The sequence below is a fragment of the Apostichopus japonicus genome, chromosome 7, assembly GCF_037975245.1.
Source record: "Apostichopus japonicus isolate 1M-3 chromosome 7, ASM3797524v1, whole genome shotgun sequence".
Taxonomy (NCBI): domain Eukaryota; kingdom Metazoa; phylum Echinodermata; class Holothuroidea; order Aspidochirotida; family Stichopodidae; genus Apostichopus; species Apostichopus japonicus.
In genome coordinates this window covers 6,107,268-6,131,713 of record NC_092567.1, presented here as the reverse complement: position 1 = coordinate 6,131,713, position 24,446 = coordinate 6,107,268, and the positions used below count along the sequence as shown (strand labels likewise).

General features: G+C 34.7%; 2 protein-coding genes across 7 annotated transcripts in view; one reads left to right on the top strand and one right to left on the bottom strand.

Moving 5' to 3' along the window:
* LOC139970080 (uncharacterized) overlaps positions 1 to 24,446 on the top strand; it is a 496,120-nt gene that overhangs the window by 82,243 nt on the left and 389,431 nt on the right. The window lies entirely within an intron of this gene.
* Positions 1 to 24,446, bottom strand: part of LOC139970032 (uncharacterized) — a 445,342-nt gene that overhangs the window by 322,568 nt on the left and 98,328 nt on the right. For 2 of the 5 annotated variants that reach the window (XR_011793893.1, XM_071975598.1), the window contains 3 exons: positions 23,646 to 23,681; positions 20,437 to 20,489; positions 14,069 to 19,947 (listed from right to left, as the gene is read on the bottom strand). The exons of the other annotated variants lie outside the window; for them this stretch is intronic. Coding sequence is in view for 1 of the 2 variants with exons in the window: in XM_071975598.1 (XP_071831699.1) it covers positions 20,439 to 20,489; positions 23,646 to 23,681 (87 nt within the window). In the remaining variant the exon portion in view is untranslated. Of the gene's footprint in view, positions 1 to 14,068; positions 19,948 to 20,436; positions 20,490 to 23,645; positions 23,682 to 24,446 lie in introns of those variants that run through there. 5 annotated transcript variants of the gene reach the window in all.

Genomic DNA, 24,446 nt, shown 5'->3' with positions numbered 1-24,446 from the left:
ACGCTCATTAGTCATTAATGTGATCGATAATCGCCTTGGAAACGTTTCTTGTTTTACTTTTTGTACAATACAGGACTGTGTGACATGTTGGAGATCTATTTGATGATCTCTGTGATGAATCCAACATTAACAGTGCTGTATATAGTACTTTATTTTTTTGTAAATCCTTCCATGAAGATTGCAATCATTCTTGTATTTGTTACCGCATGATGTTATCTTTTGATGAAAATGGTTAGGTGATGACGTCACGCTGATAACTGACGATGAGTGTTTCAGGAATAATTCGTCATTCAATGTACAGAGGATATGTCACGTGACCGAAGTCAATTTACAATCTTAAGAAACGGGTTCAATTCGTTCAATTTGGTATCTCAGACCCCTAATTCGTTACGCTAAATTTAGTTTGTTTATTGATGTATTGTCATGCTCTGCACCTCGCCACTTTTATACGTCATTTGATGATCACTTACTGCTTAACAATACTTTATCGTTTTTACCTCTAAACCAGATTCCGTCTGCTCAGTTTGGCCAAAAAGAAAGAGAAGAGTATGAAGCGTAATATGAGACCGCTTTGAGGAACCTCACTAAGGCCCCCTACTATTCTAACTTATCATAAGTGTTGTAATCAGCTGATAACTTCAACATAGTCCCGTGATGGTGACCAAAATTCAAATCGAACAAAACAAATCGAGAAGTTTGTTCATAAGTCTCTTCTTTGACGTATTGTATACGTGATACGAAAGTGTACTTTGGGACACGATATTGGGACGTGTTTTTATTTGTGTATTCAAAGCCAGGCAATGATGACATTTTACCTCACCTTCACAAAAATGGTCCCACTACGATCCACTTCCAATCCGCACTACACCCTTTCCACCGAACTGTCATAAAAAATGTTATGATCTTGATTACAAACCACGTCCAATGTTACCATGGTAACAACAACAGTATATTTCGGAAGTCGATATTTCCATAGAACGAACTTCATCGAAAGTTATAATTTGTTGTTCTTGATGTTTCTTACAATGGTTCATCTGCGAAACGGAGATCGTTTGTATTGACGAGTATATAAGCTCATTTGTTGTCCTACAACTATACTTTTGTCGATTGGGGACCATTTACCTATGATAAGGTACCATAACAAAGAGGTTTTTGGGTTCATTCGATGCTCCCCAGGAATGCACTCTTGTAAAATGGAAGGGTGCTTAGATGCAAAATGTTGCTATATTCTGCCAATAATGCTATGAAGACAATGAATCATGAATAGGAATTACTTAATGTTGTTTCTTTTGTGTAGAGTCCTTACATACTTGCATACATCTGCAAAAACCAACATGGAGTGGTAATTGTAGCAGTGTGTAAGGGTGTGGGGGAGGGGGGGGGGGGTTGGTTGCGAATTGTTCTTTGAATTATACTTCATGGTTTAATTGTTTAATGTACCAGAATGTAAATCTCTATTCAACGTTTCATACATGCCGCTATTTTTCATTTTGTTACACAAAATGGATTCCAAAATGAATTTGGTATCCTACAGGGATTCGATCCGGACGGGATCATTGACTTGCAATCGTGATGTAACAAACTAAACTATTTCATCTTGGACTCATACCCTTATACATCTGTTATGTATCATTTCTCATACAGTAATAAATACGTTTCCAATAGATGTATCTGTTTCCTTAATATCGTATCTCCTTCTTCTCAAGTGAATGCATGAAATTCTTGAAATAGTGTGTCATTTTACCATGTATGCCCAAATACACACATCATTCCTTTATGGAAATCTAACTTTTGGGCAGGGGTTGCGAAGGGGGGGGGTTAAACAAAAAGGCACTTTCAAATGATATATTGCTTAATTTATCAACAAAACGACATTTTTAAATTAGTAAAGGACCCTTTTTATTACAAAAAAAGGAAAGGTTCCTTCTTTTAACCAGTTTTCACAAATCTGGAGGGGGAGCGTACCCAGGCCCTGCCCTGTTCGCGGTATTTCCCAAACAGGTTTGCAATTGTGTGTAAATAGTCGCTCATGATTGGTCGGAAGTTACGTCATCAATATAGAAACCTTGTACTTCGCGGTAAGCAAAATGATTTAATCAATTCGTTGCAACGAAGGTTTAAACGTTCAAAATTACCCTATAGAAGCTTTTCGTCAGTATATGTAGATATCTTTGGAATTGGTTTAGACATATTTAGCACACTAGTTTGTTATATTGTAAGATCAACTATCGATGTTTGATCAAAGTTTTCTGAGAAGGCATTAATCGATAACATAGCACAAAGCACGTAACAGTTTTGTACAGGGTGCATCACACATGCCCTGTAGGCCTATATGTATTAAAATTATGTATACAGTGCAGCGACGGTAGTACCATACTGCACACTATACAGTATGGACATTTTAGAACTGTGTTGTGCTACAAAAACAGTTCTGTTCTCAACCACCCCCCCCACCCAACTCCCTCCCCCTTCTGGAACCACTTCTTAACATTGGCCAGAGGTTTTCTCGAGATGACAGGATTGCTTATCAGTAGCTTGTATCTATGCTTTGACTCAAAAAAAGGACCAACTTCCTCTCGACCAAAAATATTTCTTCCAGTCTTTATCAGTTATTGATGACAGTTACCCAGCATTCTTCACCCCTCACTTGAACTTCTGCCTATATATCCTGTTTAGTCCTATATGTACTGTGTATATCCAATAGTTTCCTCTATATATGATCTAACAAAATGGAGATACATATGATTTAACAGAAAAGTTGTATAACTTAGGCCTGATTATTCGCAAACCATTTTCCAACTTTTAGACAGGAAAATTGCAGACTTACTGTAGTCCTAATCTAGTTGCGCAATTCACGTACGTAGTGTATCACTGATTCAAACTACTGCTGCTGTCATGTTTGCGTATATTCATTTAAGACTTGTTATTTTAGTGTATCCATTGCACGAATCGAATTCCGGTTTCAATAGAACGACTCACGAATCTTACAATGTAGCGTATGTATCATAAGTAAGTTCAACAAGTGATCCAAGCATTAAAGGTAAAGTTCGGACGATTAGAAGGCAACCCCGTAACTAGACTTAACTAAGTGTCACAGGACATCAACAACAACGTTTTATCTGTTCAGCTTAAGCATCATGTTTCAGTGACGTCAATGAACTCTTTCATGTTTTGACATTTAAGACCCATGGACCTAATCATTCTTCTGATTCAGTGTATGTCTTCCAACTTTCTATCTAGTGATGGCCATTATTGATGCTGACGTCACGAGCAATCTGATTAGATGAAAACTCCGTATTTGCAAACCTGTTTGGGAAAAAAATCGCTCCCGGCCCCGCATTGGAACTTTTCAGACTATTTGGAAATTCAACAGCGGGTGATTACTGAAATTACTCGTCATGACAAAACATACTTTTCTCGTCGGATTCTTCCGGGTCAAAAATGTTAGTAGATTTTCAAAAATACAGATCACGTTATCGTTGCGTCCGTGTAGGAATGCTATGACAATATACAATATCCGCCTCATCTAATCACATATATTTACGACACTGGTGACAAATCTACAGTGGTTCTGAAGGGACAGGCGAGTTCTACAAAACACTTTAAAGTTGTATATTTTTGTTGAGCTGACGAGTTACGCTAACGTTTCCACTTGACGAAAATGATAAAACAATCAAGTTTGGTGTGTTTCACGTAACTTGGCAACAAGATATGATTTTGATCGAATTGTCAAGTATACGCTCTATTCATATCTTGGCCAAAATTATCAAGTTGAGTATGTGCATTGTCAACTCGATAAACATCATTTGATATGACTACAACTCGCCGGTTCCTTCAGTAAGTAAAGCGTAACTATTCCCTGCTGTGCAGCGTCGAGAGAGATACATGAAGATTTCTAACAACATATATATGTGTAACCTAACCTCGCTATGCTATGTTCAAATGTCATTGACTTTCAGGACTTTGGAGTACTACACTTGTAAGCAATGGCGGAAGAAGGCGGTATCGGGGAAGGGAGGGATGGGGGGGGGGGTTAGGAGGGGCAAACTGTTGGATAGTGGGAGGTGTTAGATTGACCTGAGTGCAACACATTTACTCAAAAAAATTCACAATTGTAGTAATGAAAAGAGGAGGGTCTCTTTCTTTATTTAAAAGGTAAACTTTCAGTTGTAAGGCACTGTTATCTGTGACGTTCACCTATCCTTACAATGTGGACTCGGTGGTTCTGATCTTGTTTTTGAAATGTTTACCAAATGGGAGTGAATGCGGGCGGTATTGAAGAACTTAGATTGCACAGTCTCCGGATGTGTGACGTTATTAATTCGCAGATAACATAGCAAGGGTCGTACCTGTTCCTCGTTAGATTTGACAGAGGGATTCAACTGGTAATACGTAAGGTTGTCAGGTAATATAATTGTTTAGTAGTCGAATGAAATCCTTATTTATGATACATTAACAAATACATGTGTTCCTCATACGTCTTCTGCGGTACAAGCAGTTATTTATACAACATATAACGACATGTTAACTACATATCATTATTAACATTTACTAATTTCATATTACCAAGCGGAAGTTTAATATTCATTTGATAATTTTATTCTACCTGTTTGTTGTTTTTGATAAATTAATAAACGATACAGACTCTAAGGTGTTAGTAAAAGCAACCTTTTGAAAAATAACTATTTGCCGTTGCTGGCGAAAGAGTTTGTACAGAGAAGACTTCGTCTTTGAGTACAACGTTGACGTATGTTGCCGTGTTGGACGAATCCCACCGTACTCTATTACTCTTCCAACCAGAATTAATGATCAAAGCTATAGTCTCATTGGCAATAGTTTCTTTAAAATACCAAATGATTAACTTGGTGGGGGGGGGGGGGGGTAGGGGGAACCTGATCGAGTCTTGATCCTGCTTGTTAGCAGAATCATTCCGGATATAAACAGACATAAACAGTATTTAATCAATGCAGTAAACGTAAGAAAAGACAAGCAAATTATTTTCAGAATGGAAGCTTTTCCGAAAAAAAAAGTCCAAACTAAGAGGAGAGGAGCTGACTGTACTGGGAAGCTGCACCGACCCTGCCAATACCACCCTCCCGGGAGAAATAAAGATACTAGACAAATACAATAGATTACATAAGAATACATAGTTTAGTAAATTTATTGATGCAATTTGACGCTAGCACGTTAACTTTACACATTTAACAAACCAGCAACACAATTTCCTTGCTCTTAATAATAGTCATTAATGTTACGATATTTTTTTCACTTGAGAGTATTTCATATTTTTAAATCACATTTTACAAAATACTTAGGATTAATTATTGATGAAAATTTATCCTGGAAGCAACATACTAATGATCTATGTCATCGTTGCCGATGTGTGTTATTTCCTTAGCGTGGTTAAAGGGAAATTTCCGCTTGGTCGAAATCGGGGAAAAGTCAATGCTGCCCTACCCCAATGGTGTTTAGGTGGTTAGGGTGTGACTTTTTATACCCACCTCCTTGCTTCGCATACTTACGTAATCGACGAATACTTACGTATTATGTGAGTGTTACGTAGTTACATGCTTCATTCCTCTCATGGTGCAGTGGCGTCGCATGTGCTCTCATAGTGAAATCCTAAGTAATATGTTTTCTATATATGTTTTATAAAGGCATTAAAGGGGTAGATATCCTAATTGTATACTTCTTTAATATCGCATTCTTGAGATTTGCTTTTAATGTGATTTTGCTATATGCTTTGTACAATCTTTGTTGCCTTTTCGTGTATTTATTGCGTTGCTTATTTGTAAGAGTATCTCGAGTCAAAGTATCATGTTCGTGGAGTATCTCTCGAGAGGTTATTATTTTTATTGGTATTCTATGATTCTCCAGAATGCCGCCGTAAGCCCCCAAAAGCTGCAGTAAACCCCTGAATGCCTCTGTATATCGCAGTTTGTCGTGCGGCTAGTTTTACCCGTCAGCGATGGTAAGTTGAGCGTTACTATTATTAAGGAGGTGATTGTTGTTAATCTTACTATATGCCTTGTGTTTCATGTTACCAAATGTTATTTGCTATACTTCTTCTGTTTGTGCATTATTTATAAGAGGAAATGTTATTCTGTATTTTTGATTTGTGCAAATTCATGTGTTTGGTTGACCAATGTTTGTAGATGAATGTTTAGATATTTTTACTTTATGGTTTAACCGTGGTCCTGTTTAACCACGTGTGCAAATAAACGTGTAAAAAACCTCCGACTACGTTGTTCAGCAATCATTGAGCGTTGTCTCGGTGACAATCTATGTAAAGGTTTTATTAAGTACATTGGTACTGTCTTGTATATGAGAAACACTCTGCCAAATGAATAGCAATTTAAATTCACTCTCCTTGTATCTATTCTTAACAATTGTAGTTTGTGATACGGCCTGTAGGGTCTTATACTACAAAGCAAAACAAATGTAACATGTCACAACAATTACATCAGGAATTTATACATTAGACAAGATTATAGCTCGTAGCGGACATATGATTATGGTCACACACATCTCTTAGTGAGACCGAGGTATATACTATAATGTGTAATATACATGACTTGGTCAGAACCTGACACCAGCGAAGTAAATAACATACTAACTGAATGGGCAATTGCTCTCCCAGTAAATCCTTGTGCCCGCCCTATTAAATATGTTGCTCACAATCTTCATTTTCATACCAGAGATATGCATAAGAACAACCAAACCATCTGAGCCTATATCAAGTAGATGAAATACTCATAGCCTCTATATCAATGTATAACTTGTTTTTACATATTTCATAATCGGTTAACACATTTTTCGCATACTAAGTCGAAATGTCAACAGTTTATCCATGTGGTCCTTTCTTTACCACCTTATTACATAACACCAATCTAATCAAGAAACGTTGATATTCTGAGATAACATAGTTCAACTGGTGAGGTATTAAGGCGATATCATAAGGAATAAGCCGAATTATTAAATAAAAAAAACCAATATGTTAAGATAATAAGTCGAAATACTTTTTTTAAACTTTGCCATCTTAAAGTCGAAAGTTAGAGAAAATAGGCGAAAGTTTGAAATATAGTAGTGAAAGTTTGAGTTAAAAAAAATGCAAATTGGATATTAAAAGTGAAAAGATGGACCTGTTATTTCGAAATTTCCACTTCTTTAGTACCACAATCCTAATATTTTTAAAAGAGTTTAAGACAATTTCCAGGAAAGATATAATTTTTTATGAAATTATATTCAATTTGGAACAGTTGTTGAAATTTCCAGGTAAGCAGCGAATTAGAAAATGACATTTAGTGTGAACATTGGCAAATTATAATATAATGTCATAAGTAATGATTCAAGACATTACGTAACAGATACGTTATATAAAAGTTAAGGCCATTATGTAAAAATATGGTAAGGAAATAAAGCACAATACAAGTAAAACAGGCTCTCCTAATTATCGAGTGTACGTGGTATATGATATACAGATTAAAAACAAATTGACATCATTGTGTATTAGTTAACATTGTTATATTTTATTGATTGTGATTTTAACCAATTGACGTCCATGAGAAAGATGGTCGTACATACTGATGACGTAGTGATTGATGAATTACGTCATTGGAAGTTTCATTGTTTCTTGACAATGTGAAGTTATCAGAGCAAACGAATTCATAATTTGTAATACTTTAAATATTGTTTACACTTTTTTGGAGTTCTTCTTATATTTTCCTTTTCTGTCTTTTTTTGTGATATTTCATTTAAAGTCTGTATAAATAAATTTGATAATTTTCAACACTATTTGAATAAGTTTCAATTTATGCGTGACAAATATGTACTAAATTTTGTCAAAGGTGTCATAAAATGTTGTCATAATTTAAAAAAAAAAGTGTTTTCGAACAGTGTCAGCAACTGAATTTCTTCTAGGGCCTACGAGACTGCTTGGTCAATGGTTGTTAATTGTTGATATTCAGTCAATCGAAACAGTTAAATAATTACTGGTTGATAACTAATGAACCAAATGTGCCATCAACGCTGCCATCGTTGAACAATATTATATATACGTATTTCCAGAGTAAGGGCAACCCGTTACCTTTGCCAAAGTCAGTCAATTTTCCATGAAAAAATGGCAAATTTTTTAATTGTTTTCTAAGCCTATAACAAAGTTCGGAAAGTTAAGATAAATGTAGTGAACAGAGATTATGGGACTCCATGTGAACTTCTTCTTAAGTAATGCAATCAGTTCGCTAAAAGGTCCACTAGGATAAATTTTCCTCATGATCTGATAGGTAGTTTTGAAAAAATGAATAATAATAATCATTTCAAATACAGTCACAATTAACCTGGAAAATAATCACTTCGTTATCGCACGTTTTACCTTAGGTTTCGCTACTTTCGCTTTCCATGTTTTCAAACGGCATCGCTTTTTCTTTACCCAGTCACCACTTCTCACGGGCATGGGAGGCAATCATGGATCAGCCAACACAAAAATGTCTTCAATTTTGGGCGCTTCTGTGAGACGAGGAATTGGTAAACTGAGGAATAAATGGCGATCACTTCCTTCGAGAATATTTCCCAAAATAAAAAAAAATTGCCGTAAATTTTGATCAATTTTAGGGGTGTTGCTTACTGCCATAAAGCACGGGAAGTGCCGTTTCCTGCAATCTGAGCGGTCTGCCAGACGAAAAATTTTCTTGTACGCTGCGCGCCAACCCGTGGTAGCGCTCCGCTTAGATAGTCATCACCTGCTCACGGGCCCCCCAAAAATTTATTTTCGCACGACGCCCCTGGTCTCTGTACTAGATTGTATAATCCAGTCACTTTTATTGATGACGTCAGCTGTTTAAACTGTCATTTCTCAAAACTAAATATATAAAATATTAAAAAATAACCTATGCTGACAGCAGTGGTATTTTTGTGGTTTACAACATGTACAGTTTAGATAGAAAAATATATAATTGAAACAGCGACCACTATTAATAATATCCCACACTTTAGGCGGAAAAGGACACAGGTAACGTACATATTTATAGCGTTGACAATTATACGATAACAGTGGCATGACCTATATGGATAGGGGGAGGGTGCCTTTGACTTGACGGTAAAAAAAAGTTCTCAAAGTTGTAACTATGGAAAGAAGGAGGGCTCTTATGGAGCACTTCTGTCTGCGACGCCTATGCGCACCATTGCACCCCATTGCACCCCCTCCTTCACCCCACTAGCTTTGTTATAGCAGAACAAAAAGAAATGGCAAAGAAACACAAAGAGCAGATTTCACAGATCAAGTTTGATCGGATCCGTTTCCATTCGATGAACGTTTATAATTACAAAATTAGTTCAGACATTTGTGTCCAGTGCTGACGTCATTAATTTAAACCCAGTTCGGAGAAGATGAACTTATTTTGATAGTTAAACCTTTCTTGGGTCAAATTTTATAAAAGGAAGAGGAATGTTTATCAATATAATCGAAATAGTTGTTATATGATCAGATTGTATCATGTATCATACGAGCTATGCTTTTAATGGTTATCAATATTCATATTGATCCTCTATTCACCGTCATGTTACTTTGAATTTGATAACCGAACGAGCTGAGTATATGACGGACAATATAACGTGATGCTTAATGGAGCCTGGGTGATCTTACCTTATCAGAGTTTTGTTAGATAAGCCAGTGATAATAAATGGCTTTACGATATAATATGATAGCAAATATTAAAGATCAATTATGCATTATTGTGCAAACTCTTACACTCTTTGTCTAATTTTATCGTTCTGGAGTGATTTAAGTAGATTGCAGTATATTATATGTTAGGTTATGTAGGTACGTTGTTGTACTTTTGAAGGTGGAAATTCAACACAAACTGCGGCATTTAGGCAGAATCGTTACTAACTGATAACGTGTATTTAGCAATTTAATGTCTAAGGCTCCGTAAGTTAAGAATGTACATTGAAATATATATAATTTAAATGATGTTCTTTCAACAATCATATTTAATATTAAATATCCAAAGATAAACATCATACGTATGAACTTCATCCAGGAAATAAGAATTCGGAAGCGAAGACTATAAAGTATGCTGATAATATGACGTCAAACTGATACCATTGATAACTATTCAATCCTCTTCCACCAGCAGTCACGTTCTCAACCCTAAAGTTCTGCATCTCTATTGAGTCGTGGTGATGAGCTTGCAATAGCCGTCATTTTATTGAGTTACGAAAAAGAAATAGAACCGAAGGTACCAGCAAAGATAATTCGATCGAACTTTTCGTAGATTTACAACGCTGTGAAACTACAGCCGACATACTTTGTTTTGATGCAGCATGAGCCTAATTTCTAATAATATTATGATTAAAAAGGAAAATTAAAATAAACGTTTCAGGAAGTAATCATTTTATCATCATAATGGAAATAACTTTCGACATTTTACCACTGTCAACTAATTTCAGTGCCGTGGATAAAAACGTATGTATGTTCATGTTGGAATACGGAACTTAGTGACGCTTAGATCTGTATGTTCTGTTATTGATAACACTGATGGAACACTACTGATAGGGATCTCTCTGATATTAATTTGCGGCTTAGTTTGATACTTCAACAACATCATATAGTCGATGGTTCGATCATATTACACGAGAATGTCAAATTTTTAAGAAGCATTATGAGTAAAGAAGGGGAAATGTCTCCAAATTGGCGCATGCGCTATACTGCTTTTTAATCCCTGTAAAGATATTTTAATATTTCATACATTTTATAATGATGGTACTAAAGAATATAAACTTGGGCTTTTCCATTTTCACAATGACAGCAATTTATATTCAAATGGTGGCAAAATCAATTCTGGTAATTGAAAATTATTTTGAAGGTTGGTCAAGAATTTTTCGTAGAGAAAAAGCAGTAAATGGTTGGTATAGACTACATTGGTGCTTTAAACATTTCGAATAAACTGAACATCACGAATATAATTGTACTTGCCTGGACATTATGTTTTCACGGAGACAGTTTGTTATTACCATATTAAAGAAATGATTTAGACCGAGCTTTTGACGGAAGGTACTTAACGCCATTGAATTACGCAAAACAGTGAAAGGCGATTAATTGATGCATTAGCGTGACATAGTTCGTTTGATAATTAGTTTAATTCGTTTGTAATATCAAGTTAGGTTTTTCTATAATTTAGTTTCCAAGAAACGATTTTCTTACCCTGGAAATGATGACTAATTTACTTTAATTACGCAAAGGAATCAGTCACAGGTCAATGTGTATTTGTTTTGGTTTCTGTGTACAAATGACAGACAATGACTGCACTAACTAATTCAGCCTCTATCAAGAAAGTGAATGACTATTGTCTTACATAATTCACTTTATTATAATTGTTCACTTTGGGCTTGGGTCGTGATTGATCATCGGAGGATGTTCAAAACATCATTTTTTACCGTAACAAAATTTAGATTGTTACTTGTTAAGCCGATATTTTAATTTAAATGTTTATCAAAAATAATTATAATGAAGGTCATTAAAAGTTGCTTCTTTTAAAAAAAAAATAATGGGCTAGTTAAAGTTATTTATTCTGAATACTGTTTCTGGATGTTGATGTGACAATAACCTATGTCTTGGAGAAGTTAACTGTTGTTAGTTTTTAAACTAATACCGTCTATTCCAGATTATCAATATTAGCAAAGATTTCATTGGAATGTGTACTCACATGGGATGACGAGAGGTCAACGGGACAATACTTTGAAATCCAATATCTGTTAATCTCCAAAAACTTTCAGAAAGTCAGGAAGGTAAAATTACGTTCGAACTTCACCACCTGATCATGATTATCGTTATGTTATATAGTTTAAAGTGTATACATGTATAAAACTAAAGTGATCCTCTCGAAAAATTGAATCCTCCTTCACAAGGAATCATTTTTGCAACCCTCGAAAATATGTATAGGTCTCTGAAAACTATTGATCCTGAATTCATGTTACATCACTTTGGATTACGAAATCATTGCGAAATATTCGCATGGTAAATCCTGCGATATTGATCCAACGAGAAATTTTGTAAAAACATGTCCATGGATGTAGAGCACGATGGGAAGGTTGCAGTGTCTTTTAATTGATGCATTTGAAGTAATTATTATTTAACTAAATGGTTAAACTGTCACCAGCAGTCCCCGTACGTTCAATTGCTTATGTTGGATTTGATGCACAAGCAGCGAATCTATTCAAGCTATCTTAATACAATGCTGTATGACTAACAGAACATCTGTCCTTGGAATGCTAAACAAAGCTAAAGCCACCTGCGGTTTTCTTCTCATTCAGAATGGGATTTACTCGTATTGTTATGCTAATCTTACCGGATAATTGCTCGCATGTCGAAATTATTCCTGAATCACGTGTATGGCAAAGAAAAATACCAACTAATGATATATTCCAGTTTGATTCTGTCGGAAAATTTGGATCATTGCTCAATGCCGGTCTTGTTTTGAACCGGTACTCCATGTTTTACAACTGAAAATGAAAGCTTATAGGCAATACAATTGGATAATCGGTTAAAAATTTGACAGATACTTTTTAAGAAAAAGTCACCCAGGAAAGAACCTGGGCACGAAAACCAAACTACCAAACGACTGATCCGCTCTCAGCCCCAGTCCCCTTGCATCGGGACTGTGACTGTGTGATCATCGTCAGGTGTGTATCACCATTCCCGAAGGGAACAGATACTACACATGATCTTAGCCAAAAGGCCGAGAAATTTGACAGATTGTCTGGTTAATAATCGGAGTTTATCATCGTTAATCAAGGTTTTTCGACCGACTATGCAGGCTTATCGTTCAAAATGCTAGATTATGGAATAATTAGCGGGAATAATCGTTTGTATCCATATATGCCAAGTGTCCGTAGCAAAGCAATATTTCGATAGTCATCGTGTTGAAATTCTGTACATAAAAAACAAGTTTGGCCTTTAACTCCCATCATAAACATATCGTTCAAACGAATGTTTAGCTATAACTAAATTTAGCCTGTAATTGTATTGTATTCACAACGTTTAACGAAATCATATTGGTTTTAATCTCTCAAAACTCCCCGCCCCAACCTCCAAGGAATGGAAATAGCTTTAACCATAGTAAGCTGTATATTACTCTGATTCCACATTTGTTTCTCTTGATGTTTAATATTTATATCATTATGTTCTTTGAATATTCATTATTGTGAACATCAACAACAAATGAACGTCAGGGCGGCCCTTCCAATCTCAAATTAACATGGATGATCGAAATAATCCTACAACCTCACTCTGACTATCCTGACCGTAATCCACATTCTTCATCCTACGGTAACTTTGTTATAATCAAAAGTTAGTTGTGTTCTTCTCCCGTGCGATTCAAACTTTATTCTTTTAGAGGGCGCTCGTACCATTTATTCACGGAGATATAGAAACTGTGCGGCGATCAATGCTGATATTGTTAAGGTCAGAGCACAGAAATGGTTTCAGTTTGAATGCAAACTATTTTAAGAGCATTTTTTAGATTGAATGCTAGTCTGTAACGTGGGACTATTTCGTTTTAGGCTAAATATAATATTATTTGTAAATTTAAATCAAATAATTCGGTTGATTTTGATAAATATGTTATTCGCTCCAGGACAACCGTAGCAAAGTTGTTCGTTAAAATTGTTATACTTAATTCAAACAAACAGTAAATTAAAGTTTGGATGTTTCCAGTTCAGCTTTAGTTCTTCAAAGGATTTAATCTAGAAAAAAATATCTCTGGGCTGACGACAGGTTACAAGCTTTATGTACTTTATAAATTGCTCTCATTAACCGACTCAAAACAATATACCTTATTTGACTGTCTGCAATATAATTGTCAATAATCTGAAGATTGTGGTAACATTCTTGGTAAGTCGTAATACGGTTGCTTTATGGTTTACAAAGAGCGGAACACTTTCTTTTCATCACTGATGTGTAAAGTAACGTTTTCTTAAGAGAAACTTCAGGTTAATTAAGATATCATTACACGATGTAATAATGCATGCAGATAGAGTGCTTGTAAATAAAGCAGTAAAATCTTACACTAAATTTGTTTCAGATAACACAAATGTATTTTATCCTGTATCATTAGTTCAAACAGTTTATTTCATATCAGCAGGTGTACGGTCACAGCCACATGGTTAGATAGATTGATAATATTATCATAGGAGTTAACCTTACATGACTTGGCTAGGGAGACGAAAAAAAAATGTTACAAATAAGCACAAAAGTACAATTTAAAGCGTCGTTAAATGTTAAATTATTTCCACTCATAATCTAACCAAACAATATCGGGTTTTAACATCTTTCCGGTCACAGAAGCCTTTCACACCCATGCCGTTCCTGTCTCACCCTCGTAATGGATCAACTAACTTTTTGCGTTAGAATTTCTTCTTGTTAAACAATTTTCCCCGCCAACTCCCAAAAGAGGGGTAAAAATATACTTCACATACGTCAACATTGTTTTATTTTTGTTTATAGTACGATATTGAAGCAAATGTAGCCCAGAACTACAGGTAAATAATGGACCTTAAGCACACCAATACACCCACCCCCATTCCCCCTTACCTCCACTTTAATCTTCCCGTGAAATATATATGTTGATGCATATCTTACACGCCAACAGTTGATGATGACGTCAAATATGCTAATGATTCAAAATTCCCAACCCCATCCACTTCCCAGCCAATCAACTAAATTTCACGTGTGCTAAACTTGAACTTAGTCCATGTTTTCAATGTACGTGTTTATTATCAGTAGGTGGTCTTATTAAACACTGACGTAAAATAACATCAGCCAATTTTCCAGTCAAATGTTCTCGTTATACAACCAAATAACGTCGTGCAAATAGAGAGAACCTTTCGTTTTGTCAACCTTGAACTTTGATGTGTGTTATGTTGTATTTGTTTATTAATTTAATGATCATTATCAGTACGTTGACTAATTAAACACATAAAACAAATAACTAGGAACAATCATTACCCTATCACTGAACTTTGTATCAATCTGATACTATCGCTTGCTTAGGATGAATTGCCACAATATGTCAGCTTGCGGTATACCATAAACTGCCCTGTTGACGAGAAGATATATTTCTTGCACTGCAGACCACAAAGTCACACCATGAAGGATGAAAGAAGCCATTTCCTCAGTCATAGAAATAAAACGATACAGAATCATTCTTTAAATTGTGAGACAAAATATTCTGCTTTTGAATTACAGATAAAAACAAGTCTTTGGAGTAGCTAAACAATTCTAACCAGATTCTAGTTTGGTTTGAATGAAATCAAATTATATTTGGACTTACGTAACTTGGCCAGAATCATACCTAGTTTATACATATTTTATCTCCCGGTTTCACTAAATTTCTGTCGAAGGTCATCTGAAGTCAGGAGGGACCAACACTTGTTTCTAGAAAAGTTTGGGATGAACTTGAAGAGAAAGCTTAAATTTACGGCACATAGAGCGATAGCGACACTTTTATCAGGAGAAGAAGAATTTCTTTATCTCAACTGCAAATATACCAGCCCCACCTATGTTGATCGTTACTGTATAGCCATAACCTTCTGTGTGACCTTGATGCAGGGCAGAACAGAGTTAGAGGTTGATATTACAAGTTAGTTCATAGACTACATGTTACATGGAGATAACAATGTTGATATCAATAATTTCATGATAAGATCCTACGATATGAATTTATGACATAGTAACAGATAAACGGGATGAATCGGTTGTGATTGTATCACAATGAGAGACTCAGAATCGCCTCAAAGGGAACAAGTGTGTTTGGTTGTAAAAATTGTATATTTGTACTTACATGCAGAAATACGGAAGATACTAGGAAGAATTACATAATAAAGGGATAAATATATCCTTATATATATGCTAATATGTGTTTGTAGTTATGTAAATATATTAAATTTTGCGTGACAGGGCTTGGGTTATATTGGTAAACTTTATGGCTTCATAATATCCAATTGGGTTGAAGCAAATACGACAAAAACTTAATTAAAATGAAGAAATTATGAATATTCATTAATCATCAATCAGCAACAATAATAATGAGTAGTAAAATAACGATACAAGAAGATGAAACATATGTATGGAGAGCAGATCATTGCTTTTAAGTTTCATCTTAAATATACAGAACATTATCTTCGTTATAATCATGTTAAAATCTTACTTTAATAAGTCACGTGTTCCTATTGTCTTCAAAGAAACATCATTAGAGATAATAATAATGGAACAAAGAACTGGATTAAAAAAACAAAACATGTCATTGTTATTTAATTAATGTCTAAGACAAGGTTATTATAATTTTGAGTAACACAATCAATGGTATAACGGTAGACAGCTAGACATTGTTATTACGATGAAATTGAACGAAATTCTTCTAATATTCACTGTAATACGCGTGAGTAATATCAAAGATTAATTCATAAAATGGAAATAGGAGGAACGAAAGAAAGCACCTAAATCTTGAAAGAAAGAAAAATTAATAAATGGTTGAAATAGAATTCTATCTTACAATTAATGAGTAAATGTAACAATAATTAGAGCAAGTATTAGATATAGTCTTAGAATTGTTCTAAATCGAAGGAAAATATCAGAGCATAAAAGTAATAAAGAATATCTGAAATAAAATGAAACCAGTAGAATCATTTATAACGAGCATACAAATAACAATGAAAGAATAAAATGAAGAGTATATACTTGTATTTAAGGATGACTTGATATACACATAATTTTTTCAGCTTTACTACGCCAAAATAATGTAATGCTAAAACAATAACTGTTTAACCTTCTGTTTATATACCTTATAAAACAAGACTGTATATGAAGCAATTAATGAAGACAAAATGTAATATTTCAAAACTTATTAAAATCTACGAGTATTGTATAGAAACGGTATCTCCAAGTTCAGATGTAATTTTTTTCTCAAATGCGTTAAGTGACCAAAAGTGGCTTGCTCGCCGAAAGCTTACCTATCATGTAATATTAATATGATCGATAGCTTACCTATCATGTAATATTAATATGATCGATTGCTTACCTATCACGTAATATTAATATGATCGATAGCTTACCTATCATGTCATATTAATATGATCGGTAGCTTACCTATCACATGATATTAAAATGATCGTTGGGTTTGATTCTCCTTTAATCTCACAAACAAGTAGAAACTTTAAAAGATGCAGTAAAATAAAAACGAAAAATGAAATACAGAGAGCATAACATTGTTTTTCATGATTACTAAATGTACAGAAAATTACCAGCGTTATTATCTTATGCAATCTTGGTAAATAATGTAAGCTCACGTGATCGTATTGTCTTAACAGCCATGGCTTGATTTAGGACCATAATAACAACGGAAGGTAAATGAAGAAGATGAAATATTAACAAGAGTCCAACGGTCACTATTGTTCCTTGATTAGTGGAATATTAAAGTGTTTTACGTCATCACCCAATACGGAATCATACTATTTATGGCCACATGTACCAGCTATTAACCAACAACTGTATTCCAAGTTTGGATACAATCTGATGTACTTGAAGGTTGTGGAGTTATTGCAATATAAAATGTTGCCCGTTCCCAAAAGTTGGGCCCAATAAAACTTTGCGCATAAACGTTCCCAAAAATATTGGGGCCCACAAGATCGGGTCCAGGAGTGCATAACCTCATTAAATTCATAAAGTCAGTGCTAACAAATAGGGCATACCTTCTTTACTAAAATACATCTACATTTAGCAAGTATGACAAATATCCATCACTCCGTTGTTGAGTTATCGCGGACCCAAGCCTTTGTCACAGAAGCACACACAGACACACGACTTCAATATCGCATAGGTTCTCTTTGCCTTCGATAAAGGGGGAGTCTAATTTTCTTTTTCAAAATTGGTATGTACTAAACTATGTATCGTCATTGTCACATTCCCTAAAACAAAGTTGGAATCTTTTCCAACCCAAAGTTAAACCAAGGAAGTTAAAACATGAAAAAAATAACATTTTGCTGTCAGTGACATCACACTTGACATCATCTAACATCACACCTGCTATGACATCACACCTGTTTGCTTCAAGTTCACTTTTGTTACAAACTTGTTAAGGTTATCGACGTTACAGTCTCTTTTGAGTCAAAACGTAAGGAACACTTTAACAGACACTTTTTATAATGTAAAAGTAAGCAAATGAAAAATAATATGAATTCCATTAAAAGCGCTAACAATAATGGAAACATGTCTATCTGATTAATTTCTGTAGTAATGTTATTAATCTTATATTGACGTCATTGAATCATACCTGGAGAGATTTAACTAACTGCGCATGATCAAAGCATCCTTAACTTGACTGTTATTTGCGAAGAGTTAGTGTTAACACTAAATATAAACTGTTGTATGTTTGTTTGTCGGTGAACTATTTTGAGCGTTCATGTTATATTCTTCGTGCGCTGATGGGATCATTTAATACAACAAATAGGATATTAGGTAAAATTGATAACAAAATAAATTATTAAAATGATGATTTGAAACAAACATATTATAAATCAATATAAACGATAATAAAGCGAAGCTTAAAATAATAATAATAGAATAATAAAATTAAAGTATTGATAGTTGAAGTTATTGAAGTCTCAGTTACGTAATATACAGAATATACATTTGTTATTTTAAATCATATAATATGACGTCATATTATTGTCTTCATGTTGAGAACGATAATTCATAGGAACAGAAAGAAATGAAGAAAAAAACATGTCACAGATATTGATTAATATCACCTCTAAGTTCTTGTAGATCGATTTTAATGACACAATGATATTGTAGATAACCAATGAATGTCATTTAGTCTTAACATTGACACAAATAATGTGGCTCTATTCTTTGTTAGATTTTAGACATTACGTAAGCGATACGTCACAGTTTACATCAACATTTAGTAGAAGGAAGAACGAAGACAAGTTTAATCATGCACTCCCAGTGTATGTGGATACAGTATGTACATATTTTAACCAAAGCATTCCAAACATGTCTGCTTAAAATAATAAGTTTAGAAATGTTAACATAATTAGACGTGTAATTAATTTTCTGAGTAGCAAAGGGGACACACGAGTAGGTAAACAAACCTTTCTCTTAATTTACAAAAGTAACGATAACTTTGTTACATATTAGGAAAAAACAAAATTAGAAAATAATACATGCACATTACCGTTTAATTCCCGTTCTACAAATTAGCGTTTTGGTGGTGGTGCAAATAACTACTATAACATCTACTTGATCACCAATGTGGTAGGTCTAACCTTACCCCTCCAACACCCTCCCCTTCACACCCCACTCGCCCCTCCACGTACACACAGAGAGTAAGATCGGGATTGTGCTCTCTTTCTTCCTTCTCTCAATAGTTGATATCCAAGAAAATATAGTCTCCTATACAGTAGTGGTTGATGGATGTCGTCGATGAACCATAAAAGTTAATAACACTCCTTTTTGGATTATAACAATTAAAAACTGAAATTCCGCCGTAAGTAATCCTTTAAAACAAATTTAAATTAAACAGAACTCTTTCCAATTTCACTTCTTTATTGTATATGGAATTATTAATATTATTTGTACAACCATACCTCTCTACAAGATCCATTTACAATGAATGTCAAAGTTACAGTCTTCATCAAGTAACCATTACATTGTCTTGAGAATATAGGCATTTGATGACGTCACAATAATACTGGACTAGTTACATGTGTATTATACTGGAGCTCTAACTGGCACTGTTTGTAGTATTTGGGAGATATTAACAGTTTTACAACCTAAATTTTTATTAGATTCTTTCTCACTAAAATTACTGCATCAATTTTAGAATTGAGTGAATGACGTCATGGTCCTGCTGATAATTGGCAACGCCAGATGAACATGCAGTTTGCATTGAGCTGTAAAATAAAGATAAAATGATATATATCAGGTTATATTGGTATCATAATAATTGGTCAAAAAGTATACTTATTAGTAGAATAATGGGGAAGTGATACCTAAGCATACTCCTCCTCCTGGAAAAAAGCGCCAACAATACCACGATCCAATAAGTAATTTAACCCATCGGCTAAACAAAACACTGCAACACGGGAAGCAAGCGAACGATGTTTTTGTTAATGGAAGTAACTTATTACTCATTATCCATACATTTAATAAGGGATCAGCTTTGTTTATGAAATATATAATAAAACCAAGTATAGTTGAGGCAGATGGTGTTAGTGACCAGATAAAATAGATAATCACAGATATCGGAATACAAATTATGGTTACTGATGGAGATTAATATTAATATATGAAGATTTTACAACTAAAGTTAGCCGACAATCACTGTAAACAAATACAAGTTTAAATACTATGGTAGAGAGTATTCAGCTGTATTGACTTACAGTTACTTGCGCCTACTCGCCAAGCCTAACTGGTAACTCTTGTAATGGAATCCCTAAACAAGAGGAAAAATATAAGTAATGAATATGCATAAGATAACACATAAACAAAGACAATGCAGTATATAGTTAAATGTTGTAAATCATCATATGCATCCATATTTAAAGTGTTATTTCAGATAAATCGAGTCATGTGACATAAAACTTCATGTTTCAAATGTCTTGGAAATTGTTGTCCTGTTCATTATTATTATTTCAGTTATTATATTAGGGATTCCTAACGAGTACGTCTTGCAAATATTTTAGTACTGAACATGATATACACATGAAAGCTTAATCCATGCAACCATGGGCACCTATGATGTGGTCGCTCTGATTCCATGCTCGAAAGGATTTGTGAAGATTGAATTCTATAAAAACGTTCTGCTGTTTGCTTGAAATATTCCAAATATGTATATAAATAACAAAATGAATAGCATATGTCAACCCATATTGACTCATAGCAAGAGGATATAATCCTTTCCCAATCTATATAAAAGGTTTACGTGTAAAATAGGATTACTGTACAAGAATCAGTTCACTAATCGCCACATCCCACCCTCTTCCCTGCCGGTAACAATCAAATGACCTATTCAGGGAATTTCCCCTTGATATCACGATGACTCAATCAATGCAACCCAATGTACTATCACACATCGGTGCGATAAAGGGAAATGTTCCGTCCTGTTTATAAGCTGATCCAGTCAAGCTGAGTATCCATTTTCAATTATATTGTAAAGTTTAACATTCTCATTGTTATGAAAGTTCGACAATACCTTTCAAACATTAATTTAATCGTTACAGAACCATATCCAGGTCACTCATCTCTCATTATGTGTTTTTCTTAAGAATTCACAAATGTAGGAGCCAAATCAAATTGGACATTGGCTCATGTAATTATGCAATAGAAAGGTAAGAGTTCAGGAGATGGTGAATAGTGCAGCATTCTTAAGGTGTTAAAATGACCAATGTACTCCGTTCTGAAGGTAACCTGAGTTTGATCCATTAAACTGACCGCTGTTTATGTAAGTATTGTTAACATTTTGACGGGTTAACGTTCGACATCCAAGGGCAATTTGCATCCTTTATGCATGAACATGAAAATAGCTATAGATCTAGGTTATTAATTGATATTGTTCCTGTATCTCCATGGTAACACCTTACCGTTTGGCCCAATATTTCTACAGACCCTATATGTCAAGATGTATTACAACGATTTTAACTATGAGTGACTTCTTAACTTCGCCGAAGAAAGTTGGTGGATAAAAGACGTCCATGAAGAGGGATGAGGTGTTGTTAATTTAACTTTTTCATTTAACTTTGGTTAACATACTCTAGTTTTAAACAACTTAGTCGGACGAATCCTCCCTCCCACAGCCTTGAAACAATGGAACTACGAGACGCTAGTTTTCTGCCTTTCAGGAGAAATACTTCATCACGTCAACTCATCCGTCGCCTGCATGGTGAGTACACACACAATTTCCCTTAGTACAATGTATATACAATGCTAATGTAGCATTAATACACCTTAGCTGCACTTGTACTGTAACGTCGTATTTGCAAGTAATTAAAATGAGCCCTACGAAGAAAGATAACACGTGCCTTGAAATCAGCTTTCATGTTCATTCTGAACAAACGTTGACATTATACTAAACGCCCATAACAACATTATTTGTTAGCTGGATAAGCCAGACATATAATGTAACAAATTGAAATAAAAAGCAACATGGAACCTCCTTAGTTGGTGTTATATGTGTCACCTGTTTGTAAATGTGTTTAGGCAACGACATGTTAATGATCAATGTTTTCATTTATTTTTTTAAATAAAATATAGTGTCAAAATATGTATAATTGCAATTCATTGCTAGTTCATTTTGACTAACATTAGAAGGTTTGGTACAATATTCAGAAATTAAATTTCATATTGCAAAAAAAAATATATATATAAAAACCACCGTGAAAAAATTAACTGTACCAGGGTTGTGCTAATAAATAGTAAAATAATTGAGATATGAACCAGCGTAAACCATCTCGAAAACTTACTTGAGGCTTTGAACTGACACACATTTGGGAAGTATATCGATCAATAAATGTATTTTTTAAGTTTATGTTGGAAGAGAGTCAACTCTCATGCACGCAGCTTCATCCAAATCACTATAGTGTCGTTAGCTACATACGCCGTTGCTATCATGTCTTTTATATACACGGACCCGAACTGGAACTTACTTGATGCACCCCTCCTCCATTTAATCCACTCTGTAAGGGATTACGGTATGACGTCATCACTCAGTCACTAAACATCAACCGTTCCCTTTTACTAGTTTCTTTATATGTCATATAACAACAGTTCGCTCCGAGTTAGTGATTTTATGACACAGTGTATGCTCTCGTTTCACAATGATTCATGGTGCTATTACCCAACGAATACCTTCCTAAACAATCCCCAACCCCTCCCCGATCAAAGGGAATGATTTTATTATATTAAAAAATACCGGAATAGAGATTTATGGGAGATTTGAGTATAGACTTCTACAGTTAGAACTTTGTGTGTAGAGAAAACTGTTACCCTATAAAAGTGAAATTCCAAATGTTTTTTTTTTTTTTTTTTTTTTTATCAGTTCCTTTCACGGTTAATAAACTGTGAAAAAAATTCACGTAAAAATTAATAAACAAAGAATTTTCTACAAGAAATTTATAAATATCTTCTTTGATACTTTTGGTATTGATAACGAATTATGATATGCACTAAAGCAGAGTGAAATAAAATAATCATGAAGCATCTACCGGCGGGAGGGGATTTACCGCTTAAAAGTTATATTTCAATATTGTATGAGGCTTGTAACACACCATAACACCTGACTAAACTTATTTTAAAGTCTATCCGTTTCTTAGTTTAGCATTACTTTGACCGTGTGTGCGGAAGTAAGATTATTTAGGCCGCATCTAAACTTGACATTGTAAACAGTGCTATCATCATTACGAGGCATAAACTTGTAACTGGGCTATTTGAATTCCCTGTTCGATACACGATAATTATAAATCTTTTCCCCTGATGAGAAACAATATATAATACTCCTTTGTCTTATTTTTTTTCACATTTAGTTATACCTCTTTGTCTGTTATCAAAATTACCGTTAATAATTTACATGACCATGAATCTGTGTCTCTCTTACCTCTTCTCCTGGAAGATTGCCCTTACCGTCACAGGTCTGAAAGGAAGAGAAATATTACATTTCGTGAGATTTTGAAATGGAATTTCAGGAAAATATAATATGGCGAACAAACGATATATAAGTAAGAATGATACATCTTCACAAATATCACAGTAAACTATTCCTGGCAGGTAAACGCACATCTACATTGAACACACTAAAGTCAATAAAGGAGACAGACTCGTCAATGTAAGATGCACTGACTTAATAACATGAGTATATACATCAGCTTTATAGGGAAGACAAAGTTAGTTTTAAACCCGTCATCAATCACTGAGTGACGTCATCAAACACTGAGTGACGTCATTAAAAACACTGAGTCACGTCATCAAACACTGCGTGAGGTCGTTAAACACTGAGTGACGTCGTCAAACACTGAGTGACGTCATAACGATGAACTTCTCACGAGAATGGAAAAGAGGGCAGTATTCAAAGATAGACCCCAGAACATCGTGGATGTATCGATGTCATTGCAAAAATAAAGCATTATATTGGTTAGCCCCAAGGGCGGCGGAACCGGGGGGGCACAGGGGGCACGTGCCCCCCCCACTTTTCCTCAGGTTAAAAATGTGCCCTTTTTCTACATAAAAATTGAGGTGTCTCAAGTTAGCAAGAGGCCAGGGAACCAGAATGAACACTCGGGAAGGGCCGTTTCCGGCCATCTGAGGGGTTTGTAAATAAAAATTTCTTGTACGCTCCGCGCCAACCGATGGTGGCGCTCCGCTCAGATAGTCGCGCATACAACTTTGCAAATCCTGGCTA